Source organism: Equus asinus, chromosome 14 (genome assembly GCF_041296235.1).
Source record: "Equus asinus isolate D_3611 breed Donkey chromosome 14, EquAss-T2T_v2, whole genome shotgun sequence".
NCBI lineage: Eukaryota > Metazoa > Chordata > Mammalia > Perissodactyla > Equidae > Equus > Equus asinus.
In genome coordinates this window covers 47,908,585-47,930,055 of record NC_091803.1, presented here as the reverse complement: position 1 = coordinate 47,930,055, position 21,471 = coordinate 47,908,585, and the positions used below count along the sequence as shown (strand labels likewise).

The 21,471-nt window shown below is 61.6% G+C and overlaps 1 protein-coding gene, 1 long non-coding RNA gene and 1 other non-coding gene across 9 annotated transcripts; 1 reads left to right on the top strand and 2 right to left on the bottom strand.

Moving 5' to 3' along the window:
• Position 1: 1 nt before the first annotated feature.
• Positions 2–756, bottom strand: LOC106836284 (uncharacterized). Its single transcript, XR_001399296.3, has 2 exons — positions 351–756; positions 2–124 (listed from the first exon to the last, which is right to left on the bottom strand). It is a non-coding gene; the product is annotated as an uncharacterized lncRNA (long non-coding RNA).
• Positions 228–310, bottom strand: LOC123277049 (small nucleolar RNA SNORD60). The gene has a single exon (XR_006513724.1). It is a non-coding gene; the product is annotated as a small nucleolar RNA SNORD60 (small nucleolar RNA).
• Positions 757–907: 151 nt separating the features above from the next.
• Positions 908–20,391, top strand: TRAF7 (TNF receptor associated factor 7). Of its 7 annotated transcripts, XM_070485203.1 has the most exons (22): positions 1,018–1,089; positions 6,608–6,798; positions 8,928–9,043; positions 9,255–9,312; positions 11,348–11,439; positions 14,185–14,301; positions 14,741–14,833; positions 15,034–15,067; positions 15,709–15,892; positions 15,992–16,126; positions 16,867–17,084; positions 17,158–17,231; positions 17,462–17,510; positions 17,594–17,721; positions 17,922–18,004; positions 18,697–18,736; positions 18,870–18,986; positions 19,067–19,189; positions 19,335–19,454; positions 19,542–19,673; positions 19,780–19,899; positions 20,070–20,391. In XM_070485203.1, the coding sequence occupies exons 3-22, from the start codon at positions 8,966–8,968 to the stop codon at positions 20,082–20,084; spliced, it is 2,010 nt and encodes a 669-aa protein (XP_070341304.1). In that variant the 5' UTR covers positions 1,018–1,089; positions 6,608–6,798; positions 8,928–8,965; the 3' UTR covers positions 20,085–20,391. The 7 variants fall into 7 exon arrangements, with proteins under 7 accessions (XP_044602600.1, XP_014704458.1, XP_070341307.1 ...); XM_044746665.2 differs by lacking the exon at positions 6,608–6,798 and having other exon boundaries at positions 908–1,089; positions 15,992–16,120; XM_014848972.3 differs by lacking the exon at positions 6,608–6,798 and having other exon boundaries at positions 908–1,089.
• Positions 20,392–21,471: the final 1,080 nt, after the last annotated feature.

The following is a 21,471-nucleotide window of genomic DNA, read 5'->3' as shown; positions in this document are numbered from 1 at the left end:
CCACTCACCACCTTCGCTTTATTACTAAGCGCTTCAGACACAAACATGGACTCCCGCCTTACCACGAGGCCCCTGGACTGATGCTGACTTACGTTCAAGGTCTCCAGCCGGGTCACCGATGGCCCTGAAAGTCAGACAGCGCCATAATGTAGACAGATGCCACCCCCGACAGAACAGGCAAGATCTGCTTTCACCCCCGGCCCCTCCCGCCGAAAGGGCGTACCCTGAAGCCTCAGTCTTGCAAAATAATCAGACTGCGCGCGCAGTTTTCATACGAGGTGTCAGAAACTAAAGCAATTCATCACAGGCTTTGAGCTGTATCGAGGAAACCAGGGCCGGCTCAGCCTTACCTCTAGAGAGACGTAGGTCTGGACGTTTAGGACTTCCTCGGCGGAACTGGGGGCAACGTGTACAACGCTGAGGACCAAGGTGAACCTCAGGCCGAAGCTGGACCTCGAGGCTAGGCCGGCCTGTGGGGTTGGCCGACGCCCTTAGTTCCACTCGGCGCCCAAGTCCGCCCCCGGCCCGCGGAGCATGGAAGCCGCACAATAAAACACCGCAACGTCGTACTTCATCCGAGAGAAGGAGAAGCTGCAAGGTTCGAACTTTTATAGTAACTGCCAAACCCCTGCGATTGGACAATCCTAGCGGAAGTACCTGCCCCCCTCACCGCTGATACGCTCCGCTCTCTACCCCTGTTGTTTCCACCAATCGCACCATGGTATTTCTTTTGGGGGCGGTATCCTGGACCCGACACCCAAGCTCCTCCCTTTTGCAGAGGCTATTGAGCCTAACCGTGAGCGACGGATGCACAAAGCCAATCAGACTTCGATCTGCAACATAGAGTGATTCTGAAGGCGCCAATCCCACCCCGAGACGTCGGAGCCGCCGGAAGTCGTGGTTTCCTAATAGCCGAGTGTGAAGCGCCCCCCGCCCCCGGAACCCCGAGCGTCGGGGAACTACAAGTCCCGACGGGCTCAGCGCTTGAGCGCTTCCGGCTCGTGCGTTCTGTCCCTTTCCCGGCCGGCGGCCGAGTGGGCACGATGGAGCGAGAGGGTAGTGCTGCCGCTCCCGGGCGGCCACGGGCGGGTGAGTTTTCGAGCGGCGCGCTGGGCTCTAGGCTCGCGCCAGGGAGCCGGGCTGTGGGGCGGGGGGCGGGGGGTCGGGGCCGCGGGAGGGATCGGGCCCGGGGGCGGGGCTGAGACAGGCCAGGATCTCCGCGTCCATCTGTCTGTTTGCCTGTCAGCTGGTCCGTCGCTCGCTCTGTTCCTCCATTCTCTCCTTCTTTATTCATTCCTTCTTTCTGCGCTTTGAGCAGGATGCCCGGCACTATCGTAGGCGCCGGGAGACTGCGGGGAGCATGATCCCAGTTCTCGTAGGCTCTTTCGTGCAGGTTTCTTAACCTCGCCACTGTTGACACTTCACGCCCATCATCCTCCACTATGCCTTGTAGGATGTTGAGCAGCATCCCTGGTCTCCACCCACTAGATTCCAGTAACCTCCCCCACTCCCATTGTGACAATCAAAAATGTCTCCAGACATTGCCAACTGTCTCATGGGGGACAAAATCCTCCCTCCTTGAGAGCGGGTGATCTAGAGACGGGGGAGGGATTGACAATACACAGACAAAATCATGCGGAATTGTGCTAGGTGTTATGGACGAAAGAAACAGGGCGCTGAGAAAGAGTGTAGTGGGGGTTCCTGAATGGCGGGGGGCCGCGTCGGGGGTGGCGATTTACAGCAAGCAACTTGTCCCGGGAAGTTGTTGGAAGAGTATGCCGGGCAGAGGGAGCAAGATGTGCAAAGCCCTGGAGTGAGAAAGGGCTTGGCGTACACCAGTGAGTACTGGCAAAGTGGTGAGAGGCAAAGTCACCGGGGCTCAGGGCAGGGATTGTATTCTGCTTGCAAGGGAAGCTGTTGGAGGACTCAAGCACAGGAGAGCGGGCATCAGATCTCTCTCCAGTAAAGAGCGTCTGGTTGTGTGTGGAGGATGGACCCCAGGCTTCAATGGGAAAGCAGGAGGAGAGAGGGAGGAGGCTGGCCTGTGTGCAGAGGAGAGTTGGGGGGGGGCCCTCATTTCCTAGTCCTCACTGGGTCTGGCTCTCCAGACCTGGTTGTCTTGAGCTGGGCCAGGGTGGTCAGCTGGGGCTGAGTCTGGGGTCCTGCTGGATCCCATCCTGCTCTGGGGGGAGAGGTCCCACCCTCCTTTGCTGCCTCCCTTGCATAGAGCTCGGTGCTGCCCAGCTTGTCTGTCCACCCCTCTCCCCATCCCTCAGACCCCTCCCCATGTACATACAGGCCCCCTCTCATGGGGATAGCCCACCCTCTGGCCTTCACCAAGCGTGTGACCTCCCCCTGCTTCATTCCTTCTCTTTGGGCCTCTCTCTTCCTACTTCTCCTTCCCTGAAGGGCACACTCCTTCCCTGAAGGCCTGTGTCGCAGGCACTGCCTCTCTGTTATAAATCCCCACTTTCACTTCTCTGGGCATTCAAGTTTCTCCATAGAAACCCCAGGCCCTGTGTCTCGAGGTTCCTACATCCTATAGCTGCTCTATCTCCAGGAACCTAGGACTTTCTTCTGAGAGAGAGCAGAGATGTGGGCAGCCTGCTGATATGGGCTGAGGGAGGTGACCAGCGGACAAGGATGGACCAAACTTGAGGGGTCCCACTGGACTAACTCCCACTGGGGCTGTATGTGCAGTGTTTCTGGAAATGAATGGAAAAGATCAGGGTCTTCAGTATTGACTTAGTTGGGACAGGAGCCCACAGAAAAGTGCCTTTGCAGGTTGAATGGAGCTTAGTGGTACTCCCAACTCTCTGTCTGCCTCGCCCACCAGGCTCCTAGATTCTCCAGGGTCAGACTCACATTTACCCATCCCCATGTCCCCGCTCTCCAGTGTAGGGCCTGGCATGCAGAGGGTGTGAACCTTGGCCAGCTGGCTGGACAAAGGAATGAACAGTTTGGGAAATGGAAGAGGATGCAGTTGAAGGGCCTGAGGTGGTCAGGAGGCTTCAGGTGTCCCAGATGCTGTGATTCGGCCACTCCCTGGCATGGCTTGAGGTGGGGCTGGCTTCAGTGCACAATGGGGCTCCTTGGTTTGCTGGTGGCTACAGAGGAAGCAGAAGGAACAGGACTTCGGTCAGCATGACCTCTCGCTAGCTGTATGTCCCTGGGAAGGCCTCTCAGCCTTCCTTTTCAGCTCTCAAAGAGGGGTTGCTGTTGGTGGAGCCTCACTGTTGACTCATGCGTCATCTCTCACAATTCCTTCCAGATGTAGGTACATCTGCTTCATTTTATGGGTGAGAAATCTGAGGCCCAGGCGGGCAAGCAACTTGCCCTAAGTCACACAGCTGTTAAGTGGCAGAGGTGGGTTTGGAACCCAGGACTGAGTCTGTGTCTGAGTCCAGCACTTGTGGCCCTGACCACTAGACCGTTCCATCTCTGTAACGGACACTTGGAAGGGCCAGTGTGAACATGTGTGTGAAGTGCCAGCACACGGCCAGCCTTGAGAGATGTCAGTAGGATGTGACTTGCTCTGAACCTGGGTCCCCACTGCTTGTCTCAATGGTGGGGGGACTTCACCAGGCCCCCCAGTTGGCTCACACAGGAGGACCCTTGGAGAGGGGCCCACTAACCCCTCGACTTTTGGCAGATGCCCCTGGTATCCCCCATGCCCTGACCCTAGGGCAGAAAAGATGTGGTTGCTCCCTGGAGGAGCATGGATTCAGGTGACGCAAAGGAGGAAATGAGCACCAGGGGCTGTGCTGAAGTCACTGTGAACCTGGTACTGGACCGCCCTGCGCAGGAGGTGGAGGGGGCGGGCTATCTGGAAGACTTTTGGTGCGGGTGGTGAACCAATCCTACGAGCACCTAGGGAGGGCACCCAGGTGCAGCCTGGCAGAAACCCAAGACTGAAGGGCTGTGCCAGGAGTGCTGGTGCTGCAGCGTGGGCTGGAAGAGCCTGGGGTGGGTGGTGGGGTGGGCCAGGCAGATCTCTGCCTCTGTGATCCCAGGTGCACCTTCAGACCCATCTGTCCTGGGGACTTTGCGTACGCTCCCTGACTCTGCAGGGAAGCAAGAAGAAGGAAGCCAGGGAGACGGAAGCCACACAGGGAGCTGTGTGAAAACTACCAAGGGGGCCTGGAGGTGTTGACTGAGCCTGCGGCGTTGCTGCCACTAGGCTCTTGGGTGAAGGCCCAGATCTTGTTTCCATGAGTTTAGATAAACTAATTTAAGACAGCTAAGGACATGCTTCTGAGCTCTGCCCCTGCAGCTGGGGCTGGGCTCTGCACTGAGTTGGAGAGGGTATGAGCAGGAAAAAGTGGCCCCTACAGCTGGGCACTGAGATAGGAGGATAAATGCCACCTTTTCCCAGAATACTCTCTCCCCAGAACATACTCTCCTTGCTCTGGATCTGACCAGCCCCTTCCTCCAGGAAGCCCTCTGGACATCCACCAGGCTGGGCCAGGCCTCCACCCCATACAAGGCCGTCAGATAAGGATGGGGAGATGAGGTTGGCCCCAAGGGGCAGGTGGGGAAGTGAAGGCATTCTCACTGCCAAGTAAGGGTTTAAAGCTGGGCCAGTGAGCAGAGAGACCCCCCTCCCTGTAGCAGAGGGGGCTGTGGATGCTGGAGAGGCTGGACCTGGACAGGAAAGGCCAGGAGGCTGGGTGGGGGATGCGAGGGAGCAGAGCCCTGGGGAGGGGAGGGCACAGCAGGCACCCACTCAGACAGCCATGAGGCCTCCGTGGAGGCGGGGCTGTGGGTGCAGAGAGAAGGACAGTGAGGTAAGGGCAGAGGCCCCGGCTGGGTGCTCGGAAGGAAGGCAGGCCAGCCTCAGACCAAGGCTTGCTTAGGTGCTGAGGGCATCCCCGACGTCACACCCTGCTTGTTTGGGATGGAAAAGATGTGCTAAGGGGACGCCAGGGCATAGCTGGGGGAAGTGTGTCTGGTTTTGCTATGGCAACCAGGCCTTTTTCTATAGAATTTGGCAGCCCAATCTGGGCTTGGGCCAGGAGCCTTGGGGCAGGGGCTGACTAGGGGCTGGGCAGTCTGCAGGTGTTGCTGGGGGCTGCTTGGAGCTCTGGCCACAGTCCAGCCGGTCAGCCACTCACAGCTCTGAGGCAGGCGGGCTGAGTGTCTGGAGCCACCCATGCTCCTCCCTGGGGCTGTGCCTGCCAAACGTGTTGCCTGATGGGGATTCCAGGATGTGCCCTCACCCTCACTGGCTCAGCATGTGCTGTTCAGGGGACCCCACCATGCCCACTCCCTGGGGCAGCTGGAGGAGCTGCCTTGAGGGGGCGCTTGGCCCTAGCGGGACCTGTGTCTAGCCACCCCTCTGTCCCCAACTCCAGCATGGCCAGCCCATGCAGCCCACTCCACTGGCTGCCAGCCACAGGGCCCAAGTGGGCGTGGCCCCTGGCCATGCCTGACCCACACCCGCTCTGGTGCTTCCCAAGGGAAAGGGGGGCTGTGTCTCACATTCCCGAGGGTGAGGCCCCAGCAGATCCCTTTGGGCTCCCTCCAGGGGGCGGGCTGGGGAGAGGTTCCTGATGGAGCTGGCCTGCCCTCCCATACAGGCCTGGGGACTTTCCTGACCAGGGGCTGGGGTGGGAAAGTACAAGCTGGGGCCTGATAGGGGAGCTCTGGGTCCTCACTAGGCAGTCAGCAAACCCTGGGGCCTGGGAGCCCTGTGGATGTGGGTGGACAAAGACCACTGGGTCTTGACCCCAGGCTCACGCAAGGCAAACGAGGGCTGCAGGGGGCTGCTCCTGCACTGACCCTGAGCACCCTTGGGTCCCCCTCTCTCACCAAGGCACACAGCCCCAGTTTCATTAGGACCTGGTGTTTGTCTTTTCTCTATAAGGGATAGAGTCCTGGGTCTCTCCCCTGGGCTCTGCAGGGGAACAGGCAGGGTGGGGGCCCTGAGGATCTGAGGGGAAAGCCCTTTCTCTCCCTCCCCCAGCCCAGGGCTCCCTAGCCCACAGCCTAGGGCTTTTCCCAGACAGAGATTCTTGCTCTAGTTGGAAACTTCCCCTCTGCCTGACAGCCTCAGGCTGACTTGGGGGGGTGGGGAAGAGGCCTACCCGCTGGGGGGCAAGGGCACACCCCAGGACAGCTGGGCCCAGCCTCTCTGTCCCCAAGCCAGTGGGGGTACTGAGCTGCGCTGTTGTGTTTCCGGGATTTTGGCCCGAGGCTACTGGGGAAGACTGTTATTGCAAAATGCAGCCCCTGGGGGACCGGGCTGAGGGCGGGCTGAGGGCATCTTGCTCAATTCCGAGATGCTTAGGATGCGGTCGTGCGGTCGCTGTGTTCCGGGTGGGGTATACAGATGGGGGGCGCTGGCTTGCAGCCCGGGTCCAGCCCTCCCCGGATCCCTGTCTGGGGCTACAAGCCAGCAAACCCGTGTGAACCGGGAAACGGTTCCCTCCCTCCTTCTCTCGCTCAGCCAGTCTTGTACGGCTCTCACGGCTCTTGTGGTTCGTGGATCGGCTCTTGTGGTCCGTGGATCGCTGCGGGCCTGGCTGCGATTGGCCATCCGGGACTTTCCGGGCGATTTGCATGTTGCCCGGCGAGTCTGCATGCCTTTCTGTTTACTTCACCTCAGCGCGAGGGACAGCCGGACGCCTGCACTCCCAGACTGCAGCGCCAGGCTCTTGGGGCTGGCTGGCTGGCCACGGTCTTGGTCCTGGGGGGAAGTGCCTGCTGGGGTCCCGGGTGCTGCTCGCTGGAGCCAGCAGCTGGCCTCTGGGCCCTGGGAGCTCGCAGTGGAGGAAGCAGATGGACTGTGAAATCCAGGTCAGTGTCCGCCAGCCGCCTCCCAGTCACCCCCCCCCCTCCCTGCGCCCCCAGTGCTGAGGCAGGAGCCAACCTTGGGTTTCCCGAAAGGGTGGAGCTTTTCATGCTGACGAGGCGACTCCTGGAGTTCCTACATTCTGCTGTCTGGGCGTCACCCAGGCCGAGGTGTCCTTACCCAAGCAGCGTGGCCCCCGAGACTTCCTGCTTAGCACAGAGAGCAGTCGTGTTGCTAGAGCTAGAGGTGGGGCTTCCAGACATGCCACACTCACCCTTCTGCCTAAGGGCCTGGTGCTGCCCATTCTCAGGATCCCAGCCCTCTCCCAGAGGACAAACCACTGGAGAGCCTGCTCTAGGGCCCGCGGCCAAGCCCCTCGAGTCACCGCAGGGGGAGTAGTGGGCAGGAGGGGGAGGTTTGGGCTAAGCTCTTGGAACCCCCTATCCAGCCGGACCCACAGGGCACTCAGAGCACGGGTGGGGGGTGCCTCGTGTCAGTGCCAGCTGCAGGCACTGAGAGCTGCCCCAGGGAGGCCTGAGTCTTGAAGGCTGGGAGGGTGGCATTGCAGGTGACATTTGAAGGGGCAGGGAGAGAGGGACGAGGAGACAGCCGGAGCTGTGGACAGCTCACCAGCACAGTGCGGGGACACAAGGCTCAAGAGCCAGCTCCCTCCCTGCAGACCTGCAGGCCAGCTTACGGGACCACTCAGTGGACCCTAGGTCTCACCATGTGGCCATGGTGTGTGTGTGTAGGGGGTGGCTGTCACCAGATGGGCCAGGTCAGGAGGGCTTGATAGAGAAGGTGCTGGAACCAGCTGGACTGTGCAGTTGCCCTCTGTGCTGTTCTCACGTCCAGTGGGGCAAGATGCTGCCTTCTCCTATAGTGTGGGGGCTCTGCAGCCCTTTCCACCTGGAGCCTGTCGCAGTCCTCCGGGGCCTCCGTGCCGGAGGTCTGCCGTGCTGCCCCCAGGAGCAAGACGAGCTGGCTACCCCAAGGAGCTCCCGCCACCAGCTCAGATGGCTGGGCTGGGCGGCAAGTGATGAGCCCATGGTGTGGTGTCCAGGGGATGCTGCTGGGGTCTCCTGAGGCCAAGTGGGCCTGGTGGTGGTGGTCTTGGAGGTGTGGCCTTCCTGCCCCTGGGGAGCCCGGCTTCAAGCTGGGGCCTCATGGATTTAAATGCGGCCGACTCTGCTGCAATGGGAGTCGGGGCTCCTGGCTGCAGACCACTGTGGGTTGTGACGGTGGGAAGACCCCTTGCCGGGGGTGCTTGCTGATAGAGCCACCAGAGTTTGGACACTGTCTCGGCAGTGGAGTGGCTCTCCCTGGGCCGTCTGCAGCGTGAGCTGCCACTGTGTCTCCCGTTTTCCCTAATCTCTTCCCTCGCCTGCAGCTGCACCCAGGCACCCAGCACTCCCAGAGCCCAACCCAGCCCCTCTCTTCTGTAGGGGTGGGAGTCATTGGAGGCCTGGGATGATCCCCACCATGCCCTCTCCCTGGTACCCCAGCCCATGAGACCTGAGTCACACAGTTGGGGGGTGAAGGGGCATCCTTTGTTCCTGTGGTAGGTGACCTGCACAAGATCAACCTTTGGAGTTTGTCTCTCCCCTCCCCTGCCCCAAAGGGACTTCCTCTGTGTGATGAGACTTGTGAGGGGTTGGGCTCCAGGTACATCACTGATAGGTTCTCTTGGGTGTGGCCAGCATCCCCACCTTCCTGCAGACTGGGGCTGTCCAGGGCCTGACCGCATCTGCCCTGGCAGGAAGCAGGCATGTGACCCTCCTGTGTGTGCCCAGCCTTGGCCTTAGGGACATTCAGCCTTGTGACCCAGCTGAGCAGACAGAGCAGGGGTGGGGGGCCCTCCGTCTCTAGGGTGGAGCTGGTGGGCTCTTGCTAAGGGCCAAGGCTTGAAGGAAGGTCAGATTTTGTGCCAGCTGCCCGCTTGCACCAGGGCCTCCTCTCCTCCTCAGGCCTCTGTCACCTGGGGCTGGAGGGAGGGAAGGGACTTTGCCCGCATGGCCCCGCCTTAGTTGGTGCTGGTGGTGGAGAGAGGCCGAGGCACACCCTGTGGTGGAGCCTGCGCAGTGGATGGCCTGGCCACCATCTCTAAAGCCCATCATTTGCACTCTACCAACAGGGGACGCCGCCCGAGGACCCTAGATGCTTCTCTAGAGCATGAGCTCGGGCAAGAGTGCCCGTGGCAGCCGCTTCTCCGGGGGGCCCAGCCTCCCTGCCCCCGACGCCGCCACCGGGGTAAGGGACACCACTGGTAGGGCTCTGTCCCCTGCACACACTCCCAGAACAGTCTGCCCCTCCACACCTGGAGGACCATGGGCAGGCCATGCCATGTGTGCTGTTGTGTCCGTGTATACACATGCACATGGGCGAGTCAGTGCGAAAGTGTCAGTGTGTGCCCACGTCTTCTCCGGGGATCGAGGCCAAGTCTCATCTGTTCTCTCTTCAGACCAGAATGGAAACGACCTTTGGGCCTGCCTTTTCGGCTGTCACCACCATCACGAAAGGTGAGCCTGTGAGCCCAGGCCAGCCTGGCGGGGCCATATCTGGGCCCCCTCACTCCCACCGGGGCCTGCTGGCACTCCCAGTGCGGCGGGGCACTGTGGTCGGACAGTGAGCAGCTCGGTCTGAGGCCCTGGCTGGGCAGGAGCCACCGTCCCGCTCCCTGCCGCTCCCCTTCTGCTGCCGTGTCCTTCTCCCCACCCTGGCATCCCCCTGCCCCTTCCTCCTGGTGCCTTGTCTGTCACCTCTCCAGGGAGGGCTGCCTTGACTTCCTCAGCACCCCCCCGCACACCTGTCCCTTGTCACAATGACCCCCAGTTCGTCCCTGCCCCAGGCTCTTAGCAGCCTCCAAAAGGTCTGGATTGGGGACCAGCTGGGCACGGGGAGGTGATAAGAAATACTCACGGGGTCCTTTCTTGAGTCTGGTCCCACAGCCGTGGCCCCAGCGCTTTGTGTTCCAGGAGCTCGTGAGGAACTGGCACACGAGGGCACAGCTTTCCTTCCCAAAGTTGCCAGGGCGTGTGGCCCCCCGTCAGGGCTGTGCGTTCCGGGGATGGAGGTGGATCTTTTGCCGTTTTGGCATTCGGCCCGTTGTAGGAGTACACCAGCCGCTAATGAGTTTTTTAATTGCTTTTCCGTGGTTTCCTCTGGATACACTTGGTGGAAGGGCCACAGGGCCTCCGCGCACACCTGCTCACGTCAGCTCCTGTTTGCTGCTGGGTGAACCCCCAAGGGCTCTGAAAGAGCCTTGTTTTCTTCTTAGATGTTCTTTTCTGAGGAAAAAGAAGATAAACATCCCCCCAATCCCACCACCTAAGTAATTGTTATTAATTCCTTGCCTACCTTTAGAAGCTGCATAGGATGTCATGGCGGTCAAAGGCTTCCGGGTCAGAGAAGGACAGGGACCTGTCGCCCTTGTCCCATTCATCAACCCCCTTGGTGTCAGAGATGGCTCAGAGCTGGTGACCAGGCATGAACAGTTGCCTCACCTGGTCCTTTCATTACAGATGGAGAAACTGAGGCCCAATCGCAGGGCAGCCAGTCGAAGCCTGGATCCTGAACCCAGGCCTCTGGAGCTGGTTTTTATGACATCTGGGGCTGGCTGGGGCCTGAGGTCAGGGCCACTCCAGGGCTTCTGGCTGCTGCCTGCAGGGCCCATGAGGGAGGCTTTCTGACTCCTATGCAGACCCCTGACCCACGCCTTCCCTGGAGGAGGCAGAGAAGGCCTGTGGTGGGTTCCTGGTCTGGCCACACCAGGGGAAGAGGTGGGAGATGAGACCACCAAGCAGCTGTCCTGGCCCCACAATGTATTAGCCGGGGGGCCTCGGACCTCTCTATGCCTCAGTTTCCCTCTCAGTAGACTTAGGCTTTCAGGGGACCCACCTGGCTGGGTTGCCTTGAGGGTCAAGCAAGGCAGTCACCCAGCTCCTACCAGGCGACCTTACGTGTAACCACTCTAGTGTTGGCCTCGCACCTCGGCTGGGCACAGAGCAGCCCCAGGTCAGGCTGGGGGCCAGGACCTTGTAGAAGCTGAGACAACCCCTCCACCCCACCCTCAGCCTGCCTGGGGGCGGCAGGCTGGGGCCTGGGGGCTTCTGGGCCAGTGCTGGGACCGTTGAGGGCAGGCCCATCTCCCAGCACTGGTTAGGCCTGAGGAGGCGGCCTGAGCCCCCAACCCATCCCTGTGCCCTCCCGGCTGGCTTGGCCCTGGAGACGGGCAGCTGGGGATGCCCACTGGGCAGGCTGGGGCTCTTACTGGGGCGTGAGGCCGATTCACGCTCTTGCCCTGGCCCTGCCTGGGCACCTGTGGTAGGGAGAGGGGTTCCCACCTGCCGAACCCTGCACTGGCTGAATGGCCCTCAAATCCAGAAGGAGGCAGGGGAGTGAGTGGGGGCAGGGAGACTTCCCGGTGTGGAATAGTCTGATGTCCAGCCCAGCCTCCGCCCCTGCCTGGCCCATCTGCCAAAGGAGCCCGCCACCCACCAAGTGGGTCAGGCTTGCCGCATGGCTCACGGCATCCTGGCCCTCTTTTCTTGGCAGCCGATGGGACCAGCACGTATAAACAACACCGCAGGACTCCCTCCTCCTCCAGCACCCTTGCCTACTCCCCGCGGGACGAGGAGGACAGCATGGTAGGTTGTGCCACGCTCACCCGTCCCCACGCCAGAGGAGCCGGCATGAGCTGCAGCCTCCCGCCATGCCCTCCCTCCCTGGGGCCAGGTCCTAGGAGGAGCTGAAGGTGGAAGCCCCACCTTGAGAAGCACCGTGAACTAAGGTCTGCAGGGTACAATGAGCTGCTGAGGCAGGGGGCCAGCATGTGTGGACGCCCTGAGGCCTGAGCACCTATGGCTGGATTGTAGGGGAGAGGCGGCCAGTGAGGGTGGCTGGGCCAGAGGGTGTGGTGCCTGCAGGCCGGGACCCCCCTTGAGGGGGATGGGAGCCAGAGAAGGTTCAGTCAGAAGAATAACAAGATCAGGTCCCCGTTTTTTTTTCTTGGGTTTTTTTTTGAGGAAGATTGGCCCTGAGTTAACATCTGTTGCTAATCCCCCCTTTTGGCTCAAGGAAGATTGTCACTGAGCTAACATCTGTGTTAGTCTTCCTCTATTTTATGTGGGATGTCGCCACAGCCTGGCTTAAAGAGTGGTGCTAGGTCCACGCCTGGGTTCCAAACCCACAAACCCTGGGCCGCCAAAGTTGAGCGTGTGAACTTAACTACTATGCCACTGGGCCGGCCCCCAGATCCCCATTTTTAAAGCTCCTGCTGAGTAGAGGATGAGTGGGTGGGTTGCTGGTTAGAGGCAGGAGGCCTGAGCAAGGGGGTCCTGACGAGGGAGATGGGCCCCCCTCAGGTGGGCAAAGGTGGCCGGACCCACTCTGGGGGTCAGCAGAGGGAGCCTGTGAGGCCTATGCTGACTGTAGGGGAGCTGGAGAATTCCCTGCCGTTGGCCCTGCAGAGTGAGAAAGGGATTTGGGGCTGGCCGTCAGTGCCCAGGCCATGTGGCCAGGGTCCTAGTGGCCATTCCCTGCCCATCTGGCCATTGGCGCTCGTGGCCGGGCTCTGTCAGGGGAAGCGAGGACCAGCCCTGGCCGAGGGGTGGGGCACAGGCACAGCTGGGCCCTCCCACCACTGACCTCTCCTGTGCCTTGCTTTCTGCCTTACCTTGGCTCCCGGCTCTGCTTGCTCGCTGTGGTAACAGCTCCCGACAGACTCCACCGCTTCTCCTGCCTCCCAGCCTCCCAGCCCCAGAGGCTTCTCCTCAAGCAGGGCAGCCAGGCCTTGTTTCCTATTTAATAGGAAGAAAAAAGTTTTCTTAATTATTTGAACAGCTGTGCACTGGGCCCCCCCTGAGCACTGGCGTGGGTCTTGTGCCCCATGCCCTTGGGCTCTGCCTATCTCACTCCACTACCTCTGACCCGCCCACGGGAGTGTGGCTGGGAACAGAAGTGAATCCCCCGTGCCTGTGGTTTCTGTAATCCCCAGGTCTTGGTGGCTTTAAGGAGGTGGAAATGTGGTATGAGGGCCCCAAGGCTGTGGCCCCTGGGCACCTTCTCAGTTGGGTGTTAGACCCCCCAGGCCACCCACTCCATCTGCCCCCGGGGAGCTGACCCTTCCTACAGCCCCTACAGCTTAGGGTTGCTACCTCGTCCCACACCCTTGCCTGGCGTCATCAGCCCCCTGGCTGAGGAGGGTAGGAGCCCCACGAGGGGTGGGCAGGCAGGTGGGCAGGGTGCCCTGGCTAGCCCTGCTTTCGCCCTCTGGTTTCCATCACTGCCTGTGGGGATGATTTGACTCACTTCCTCTGACTTTCCTCTCTCGTTCCGCACATGGCGTTTCCATGCAAACGCGTCACTTGGGATGTTGTGAAGGGAGGTGGGCACTGCCCTGGTAAGGGAGGTGCCTGTCTGTGGGCATGCCAGGGACACAGGGATCTTTGCCACCCCCGCTTGGGGAAGCCAGGCCCTGGAACTGCTGGGCCTCTGTGCAGAGCTGGCACTGCCCACCCCAGCCTCCCTCTGTCCCCAGTGGGACCCAAACCCTGGGCTGCTGGGGAAGGATTGTTCTGACGGCCCCCACATCCCACAGAGGCTCAGGCAGAGGCAGCTGGACCCCAGGGCAGATGGGACCAGCAGGGGCCAGTGGGCTGCATGTGGAAGCAGGAGGTTTGCGGCTCTTGAATGGGGCTTCTGGGTGGGAAGGGAAGGGGGGGGCAGTGGCTCTTGTAGGATCTCTTCTGGTGGGTTCTCGGCCCAGAGGGAAGGAAGGGACAGTGCCCCCCACCACAGGACTCCCCCCAAATGCTTGTCTTTGGTGGCTCAGCAGAGGCAGGCACACCTAGCTCTCTGTCCTGCTGTCAGAAGCTTAGCCAAGGTTCAGTGGGGGTGTCCCCACCTTCCCTGGGAGCCTCACTGCTCTGGTCTAGTGTCCCCAGCCAGGGAGGCCAGGCAGGCGGCCGAGCCCAGCAGGCACCTGGAGCCCTGCAGCCTCTCCTGGTCAGCCCTCCATTCCCGGCACCCCGGGGGCTGCAGCCGCCCCAGGATTGGCTGGTGGAGGTGCCCCTCTGTGGCCCACATTCCCTCACGGGAAGCCGGAAGCAGGCTGAGCGTGTCCTCGTAGAATTGAATAGCAGGAAGTCTCTCCATTTACACAAAGAAAGTTGGCAGACGTGAGCGGGCGGCCCAACAACAGGGCCGGGACCGCCGGGAAGGCAGGGCCCTGGGTGCTGCACCGGCTCTGCACACACACAGCAGCCCCTGCAGGCTGAAGGAGTGCCCGCTAGGACAGGGTGGCCCCGGGGGACCCCGCTGCCCTCAGTGTGCACAGGGGCTCAGCCCTGCCTGCCCTGCTGGCTGACAGGCTGCCTGTCTCTGTGCTGCAGCCCCCCATCAGCACTCCACTCCGCTCCGACTCTGCCATCTCCGTCCGCTCCCTGCACTCCGAGTCCAGCATGTCCCTGCGCTCCACATTCTCACTGCCTGAGGAGGAAGAGGAGCCGGTAGGTATGGTGGCCACGGGGTGGGCTCAGCGCAGGCGACTCCAAGGGACCCTTACTGTGCTGTGGCAGTGGGGGGCATCTTCCCCTCGGGCAGGGCCCCTGGTCCTCACTGGTCCATGTCAGGGACTCAGGGGGCCAGGCTGGGTCCCAGAGGCATGCTCTTCCCACTCTCTACCCCAGGGAAACGAAGGTGGGTCCCTTTTTCGTTTCCATCACAGGTAGAGGATAGGCTGGAGGGGTCTTCCCCGCTCTAGTCCCCTCAAGCTCAGGCCTAGCCCTGGGCCTCAGCAGGCTCCTCCCGGGACATGCGCTTCCCGAGGTGCGCCCACCCCAAGAGGGCCGCGCAGACCTGCAGGGGGAGGGGCTGGGCGCCCTGCATGCCCCCAACCCATGTGAGCACCCCTAGGCCCCACCCTCACCCTGCCCTGCCTGCTTCTAGGAGCCACTGGTGTTTGCCGAGCAGCCCTCGGTGAAGCTCTGCTGCCAGCTCTGCTGCAGTGTGTTCAAGGACCCTGTGATCACCACGTGCGGGGTGAGGCCGCCCTCCCCTCCTTGCCTGCCCCTCCCTGACCTGTGCACCATTGAGAGGCCAAATGGGCTGGCAGCCCCTTTCACGTGGAGCCTTGGCCTTGGTCACAAGCCTGGTCTGGCTGCCCAGCAGGTGCCCTCCGCAGTGGGCATGGGGCAGGGGCGACTGTGGCTGTGCCCCAAGTCCTCCTGTTGTCTCCACAGCACACGTTCTGTCGAAGATGCGCCTTGAAGTCAGGTAGGGCCCTCCCAGGCCACCTTGTTCCTCAGCTTGTTGGGGGGCGGGTCCCTGTGGGGAGGTCCCGGTCCAGGCCCAGCACCAATTATGCCCCTGGCTGCATGGCGGCTTCTCCTTAGTCTTGCCCCGGGGTCTCTGCTGCGGGCAGCTGCAGCCCCTGAATGGGCTCTTGGGCCAGCCTCAGGACCTTGACAGACGGTGCAATAAGACCCGCAGCTCAGGCCACCTGGGCTCAACACCTGCACTCTAGCGGAGGCCACCTTCCCTGTCAAGGCTGCCCGCCTCACAGTCTTGGGCCTTAGTGGCTGGCCCAGCAGAGGTGTCGGGGCTAGCTCCTCTCCACGGCTTGTCCCCTCTTGGCCCTGCTCCAGACTTCTGTTACCACTTTCTCACCCAGTGGTCATTTTTGGTGGCCCAGCCATGCACCCCTTCCTGTTCTGGGCACCTCAGAGGGGCAGGTAGACAGGTGAATCAGGCCCCCGACAGAGGCTTAGCCCTCCCAGCTGCACCAGGACTCAGTTTCCCACCTGCCGCTCACCAGGGAACAATCTTCCCCGGTACAGCCTGGCCACAGTGCCCTGGGCAGAGCTGTTGGGAGGGTGGCCAGGCGGGCTGTGGGGTCAGCATGCCTTCCCCTCCAGAGAAGTGTCCTGTGGACAACGCCAAGCTGACCGTGGTGGTGAACAACATCGCGGTGGCTGAGCAGATCGGGGAGCTCTTCATCCACTGCAGGCATGGCTGTCGGGTGGCAGGGGGCGGGAAGCCCACCGTCTTCGAGGTGGACCCCCGAGGTTGCCCCTTCACCATCAAGCTCAGTGCCCGGAAGTAAGTGCCACCCTCAGCCCATGGCTCCCCATCCCCCACGGGTGCTGAGACCCAGTGCCTCTGGGGACTCAACTGCCTGCCGTGTCCTGCCTCCCACAGGGAGCATGAGGGCAGCTGTGACTACAGGCCTGTGCGGTGCCCCAACAACCCCAGCTGCCCACCCCTCCTCAAGATGAACCTGGAAGCCCACCTCAAGGAGTGCGAGCACATCAAGTGTCCCCACTCCAAGTACGGGTGAGTGGGCGGGGGTGGGCGAGTGGGGCTGCCCCAGGGTGGAGGTGGGCGAGCAGAAGGGTGGGTGGGCGGGCAGGCCTGGGCTGGCATTCACAGTCCCTCCTTCAGCAAACCTTTGTTGAGATCCACCTGTGTGCTGGGCGCTGGGGAGACAGCCAGGGTCCCCAGGGAGACGGACCTTAGCGGGAGCCACACCGTCGACTATGTAATTACAAACTGAGGTACAGGTTCTGCGAAGGAGAGACCTGAGCCCCATGGGAACACAAAGGGGACGGAGCTGTCGGGGAGCTGGGGGGCGTCAGGGCAGCCGTGAGCTGAGAGCTAACGCATGCATGGGCATGAGCTGGGCATAGACCAGGGCAAGGGCTTCCAGCAGCTGGACCAGCACGGGTGGACTTGAGCAAATGGCTGGAGGTGAGAGCAGAGGGGAGAGGTGGGGGTGGGAGAGGAGGCAGGAGCTGGCTCTTCAGGGCGAAGCTGATGAGGGGAGTGGGGAGCCCTTGAAGAGCTTTGAGCAGGAGCGAAGGATTGGGTTTCCCTTGCAGCGTGGCCTGCTGGGTGCTGGGTGGGAACAGGGTGGATGGGTGGGAAGGCAGATGTGGAGAGAACCATGGTCTATCTGGGTGCAGTGGGCACAGAAGTGGGATTTGAGAGAGACTCTCGGGTTGGGAGGTGGAGTAAAGCGTCCCACCAGGTGGGTGGGTGAGCAGGTGGGCAGGGCTTGTGTCCTGTCCTTCCAGGTGCACGTTCATTGGCAACCAGGACACGTATGAGACGCACCTGGAGACCTGCCGCTTTGAGGGCCTGAAGGAGTTTCTGCAGCAGACGGACGACCGCTTCCACGAGATGCATGTGGCCTTGGCCCAGAAGGACCAGGAGATCGCCTTCTTACGCTCCATGCTGGGCAAGCTCTCTGAGAAGATTGACCAGCTGGAGAAGAGTCTGGAGCTTAAGTTTGGTAAGGGCTCGGCCCAGAGGGGACGGGGGAGCAGCCTCTCCTGGTCCCTGACACCCTCTCCCCCGCCGCTCAGACGTCCTGGATGAAAACCAGAGCAAGCTCAGTGAGGACCTCATGGAGTTCCGGAGGGACGCGTCCATGTTGAACGTGAGCAGGCCGGGCCTGGGGCAGGGGCCAGAGGCAGGGAGGTTGGGTGGCAGAGGGGACACAGGACCATCCCTCAGCTTGGGCTCCAGCAGGAGGCTTGCTCCCACTCAGGATGAGGTGTCTGTGCTGGAGAGGGCTGCTGCTGCCCCTGCCCTGCCCCTGCCGAGCCGGGGTCTGGGGACAGAGGGCGGTGGAGCCCCGCCCACTCCACTCTGCTCTTGGCCTTGCAGGACGAACTGTCCCACATCAATGCACGGCTGAACACGGGCATCCTAGGATGTGAGTATGGGCACACTGTTGCTCCCAGTGCTGTCCCCGAGGCCCCCACGGGTCCCTCACCAGTTCTTCCCATCCCTCTGCAGCCTATGACCCGCAGCAGATCTTCAAGTGCAAAGGAACTTTCGTGGGCCACCAGGGCCCCGTCTGGTGTCTCTGCGTCTACTCCATGGGGGACCTCCTCTTCAGCGGCTCCTCTGACAAGACCATCAAAGTGGGTGGGGTCCTGCCTAGGGGGCTCTGCAGCCTGGTAGGACGGGGTGGGCACTGCACCCAGCCTCTGCCAGCTCCAGGCCTGCCGCTGGGTGGGACAGGGCTCCCCTACCCCTGTTGGCTTGCTTCCTCATTCCTGCCATACTGTCCCCGGCACTGGGTTGACCCTGCAGGGAGCCGCCCTGACCCTGGTCTCTGCAGGTGTGGGACACGTGTACCACCTACAAGTGCCAGAAGACACTGGAGGGCCATGATGGCATTGTGCTGGCGCTCTGCATCCAGGGGTGAGTGCAGGCGCATGTGTCCACTGACCGCAGGGCCCCCTCATGGCTGTATCTGCCCCTTTGGGACACCCTGGACCTGGAGCAAGGCCGGGTCGCTGGATGGTGGCATGTGGGCCCTCTGCCTCTGAAGGTTACGTTCATAAAGCACAGTGCTGGCCTTGGCCTGGCCCTGGAGTGCCTCAGGCGGCCAGAGGACAGAGGTGGGTGGGACCATCAGAGAATCGAGGCAGGAGCTCAGCTGGCCTATAGCCAGAGCCTTGGGCAGAGCTTGAGGACAGGACCACAGACCAGCTGGCCGGGCCACCCCCTCGCTCCTGGAGTGACCCCTTCTAGACCTTCCCTCCTGTCTTGTGTCATGAGGCTTTGTGTCGTGGGCGTGTGTGTGCGAGAGAGAGAGAGAGAGATGCTCACTCACAAGAAGCAGCAGCTTGACTGCCAGCAGTGCTAACAGGGATAATGACTTCCCAGCTCAGCCGCCAGACACTTGCCAGGCGGGTGCCGGGGGCTGGGCCACCACTTCCAAGGTCCCCTTGCTGAGATGGGATAACAGCCTGGGCCCAAGGAAGCAGCAGTGGCCCTGGCACTGGCCCAAGCTGCTGGTTCCTGGTGCCAGTGCTGCCTCGCTTGGCCAAGGCAGTGTCAGCAAGGATGGTGGCTTTTCCCGCTCTGACGTGTCGGCTTTGCTCCCCTAGGTGCAAGTTGTACAGCGGCTCAGCAGACTGCACCATCATTGTGAGTGGGGCTCGCGGGCAGGCAGGGCCTGGCCTCACCAGTATCTGGGAGCCCTGGGCGTCCTCTGTCACTGGGGCTTGGGCTCAGGGTGACAGAGCTGGAGCTTGTAGCCTCCCATCCTCCTTCCTGCCAGGTGTGGGACATCCAGAACCTGCAGAAGGTGAACACGATCCGGGCCCACGACAACCCGGTGTGCACGCTGGTCTCCTCACACAACATGCTCTTCAGTGGCTCCCTGAAGGCCATCAAGGTCAGGCAAGGCGATGTGCTTGCATGTGTGGGCCATCTGGGTGCCAGATGCCTGCATGCCCACACTCACCCTCCCCACAGGTCTGGGACATCGTGGGCACTGAGCTGAAGCTGAAGAAGGAGCTCACGGGCCTCAACCACTGGGTGCGGGCCCTGGTGGCCGCCCAGAGCTACCTGTACAGCGGCTCCTACCAGACAATCAAGGCAGGCCTTCCTGTGCCCCACCCTGCTGGGGCAGGGAGACCCTCACACCCTGGGTGGTGGGTGGGCTGCCCACAGCGTCCAAAACCGAGAAGCCCTGGGGGTGAGGCATCTGGCCTGAGACAAAGTGGCCCACTCTTGCCCATAGATTTGGGACATCCGGACCCTCGACTGTATCCACGTCCTGCAGACGTCTGGTGGCAGCGTCTACTCTATCGCCGTGACGAATCACCACATTGTCTGTGGCACCTACGAGAACCTCATCCACGTAAGGGTGGACACCTAGGGGCAGGGCTTGACTCTGGGTCCCTCTCCTTTCCGGTCTATCTCTGACCTGCCTGTGCCACCCTCTCAGGTGTGGGACATTGAGTCCAAGGAGCAGGTGCGGACCCTGACAGGCCACGTGGGCACCGTGTATGCCCTGGCCGTCATCTCGACACCAGACCAGACCAAAGTCTTCAGTGCATCCTATGACCGATCCCTCAGGGTGCGTGCTGGCCTATCGATGGCGGGAAGCTCAGGGCAGGTGGCTGGGCCTGGGCAGACTGTGGCTGCAAGTGGGGTTAGTCCTTCACATCCTGTGTGCCCCCTAGGTCTGGAGTATGGACAACATGATCTGCACGCAGACCCTTCTGCGTCACCAGGGCAGTGTGACTGCGCTGGCTGTGTCCCGGGGCCGGCTCTTCTCAGGGGCTGTGGACAGCACTGTGAAGGTCAGTGCCTTGGCTCAGGCCATCTAAAGGGGGTGCAAACATGGAACTAAAGGGGGTGGGGACTGAGGAGCGAGTGCCCCTGGACAGGTGACAGGGCAGGTATGGACGGCAGGTGGTGTTGGGTGGGGATGACCAAAAGGGGACCCTGAAACAGAGCCCTTCCTCTGCAGGTTTGGACTTGCTGACACGTGCACGTGGGTCTTGGCTTCCGCTGGGCCCGCCCTAGGCCTGTCCACGCCAGGCTGGCCACACGGGTGGCCTCGGGCTCTCTGCCTGCCCTGCGCCTAGTCAGCCTCCCTCTGGCCCCATCACTGTCCCTACCAGGATAGCGCCCAGCCCCTCTCTGGGTGCCAGGTACGAAGCTCGCCCGGCCCACCTCAATTCACACTCCAGACGGACTGCAGGCCTTTTTACTCACCTTTTCTACTGTTTTTAGACTGTATATAGATTTGATTACTTCCTGATTGAAATAAAAGCTGCACAGACTGTGAATGTGAGTGGGGACAGTCCTCAGGGTAAGGGAGAGGCCGCCTGAGATTGTTGGTGTGCACAGGCATCAGCAGCCAGTGGGAGGGAGACTAGGCAGGGGCCACAAAGGGGCTCCTTTTTTTGACCCCAGGACGTGGCCTTCCCTGTGCCTTCCCCTCCCTGCCAGAAACAGGCTGGCCTCCTTCTCTTCCCAACACACACGCCCCCAAAAAGCGAGCCAGGCAGCTTCATTTTCTGCTGTTTATTGACAGCCGACAGTAGCTCCCTGCCCGGAACCCCCTCCCCGCCTCCTCAAGCCCAGCCTTGGCTGCCCACTGAGGAGAGGCCAGGCGGAGGGCCAGGCACGTCCACTCTCGGGGAAGCATCAGGGCTTGACAGCTAGAAGGGGCCCCACATGCCCAGATACCACCTTGGTCGGCCCCCTCCACCTGCCCGTATCACAATCGCTGGTTTTCGGCATTTTTTTAATTCTTTCTTTTTTTAAGAAATGTCAAAGTTGTGCCCAACACAAGTGGATCAGCAAACACAACAGAGGAGGCCAGTCAGTACTTTTTGGAAGTGGGGGGAGAGAGAGGAAAAGAGAGAGGGCGAGAAGGACCACACAACACGGCCTTGGACCACGAGCAGAAGCGTCCGTGGGAACTTGAGTGGGGGTGGGCGGGCTGCCTGGGCAGGGCCAGGTTGAGGCCCTGGGGAGGGAGGGTCAGGCACACCCTCGGACTCGCCACACCCAGCCTGGCATGCACGCACCCTACCCACTGCTGTCACCCAGCTGACACAGCCACGTTCACCATGCTGTGCGCACAGCTCCCCTGAAGCCCAGCCACCCCAGGAGTGGAGGGAGCCCCCCCCCACCATCTCCAGGGCGTGGAGGACACAGCCCAGCAGCAAGCAAGGCACATCCTTCGAGTTCTTCAGATGCAGAAAGTTAGGAGAGAGCAGCGGGGAGGCCCTGGCGGAGCACGGACCCCTCCGCGGACCCCAGCCTCCTGTTTGTGCTACTGGGCCAGGGGTCTGGCCATTCCTGAATGGAGAGAGGGAAGGACGGACAGACAGACAGAGAGCCGGGGCCTCTAACAGCTT

Coding starts and splice junctions, on each gene's coding strand:
- TRAF7 (XM_014848972.3), top strand. CDS start 8,966: ATGAGCTCGGGCAAGAGTGCCCGTGGCAGCCGCTTCTCCGGGGGGCCC. Junction 14,834..15,033: donor CTGTGATCACCACGTGCGGG/GTGAGGCCGCCC, acceptor TTGTCTCCACAG/CACACGTTCTGTCGAAGATG. Junction 17,085..17,157: donor GAGTCTGGAGCTTAAGTTTG/GTAAGGGCTCGG, acceptor CCCGCCGCTCAG/ACGTCCTGGATGAAAACCAG.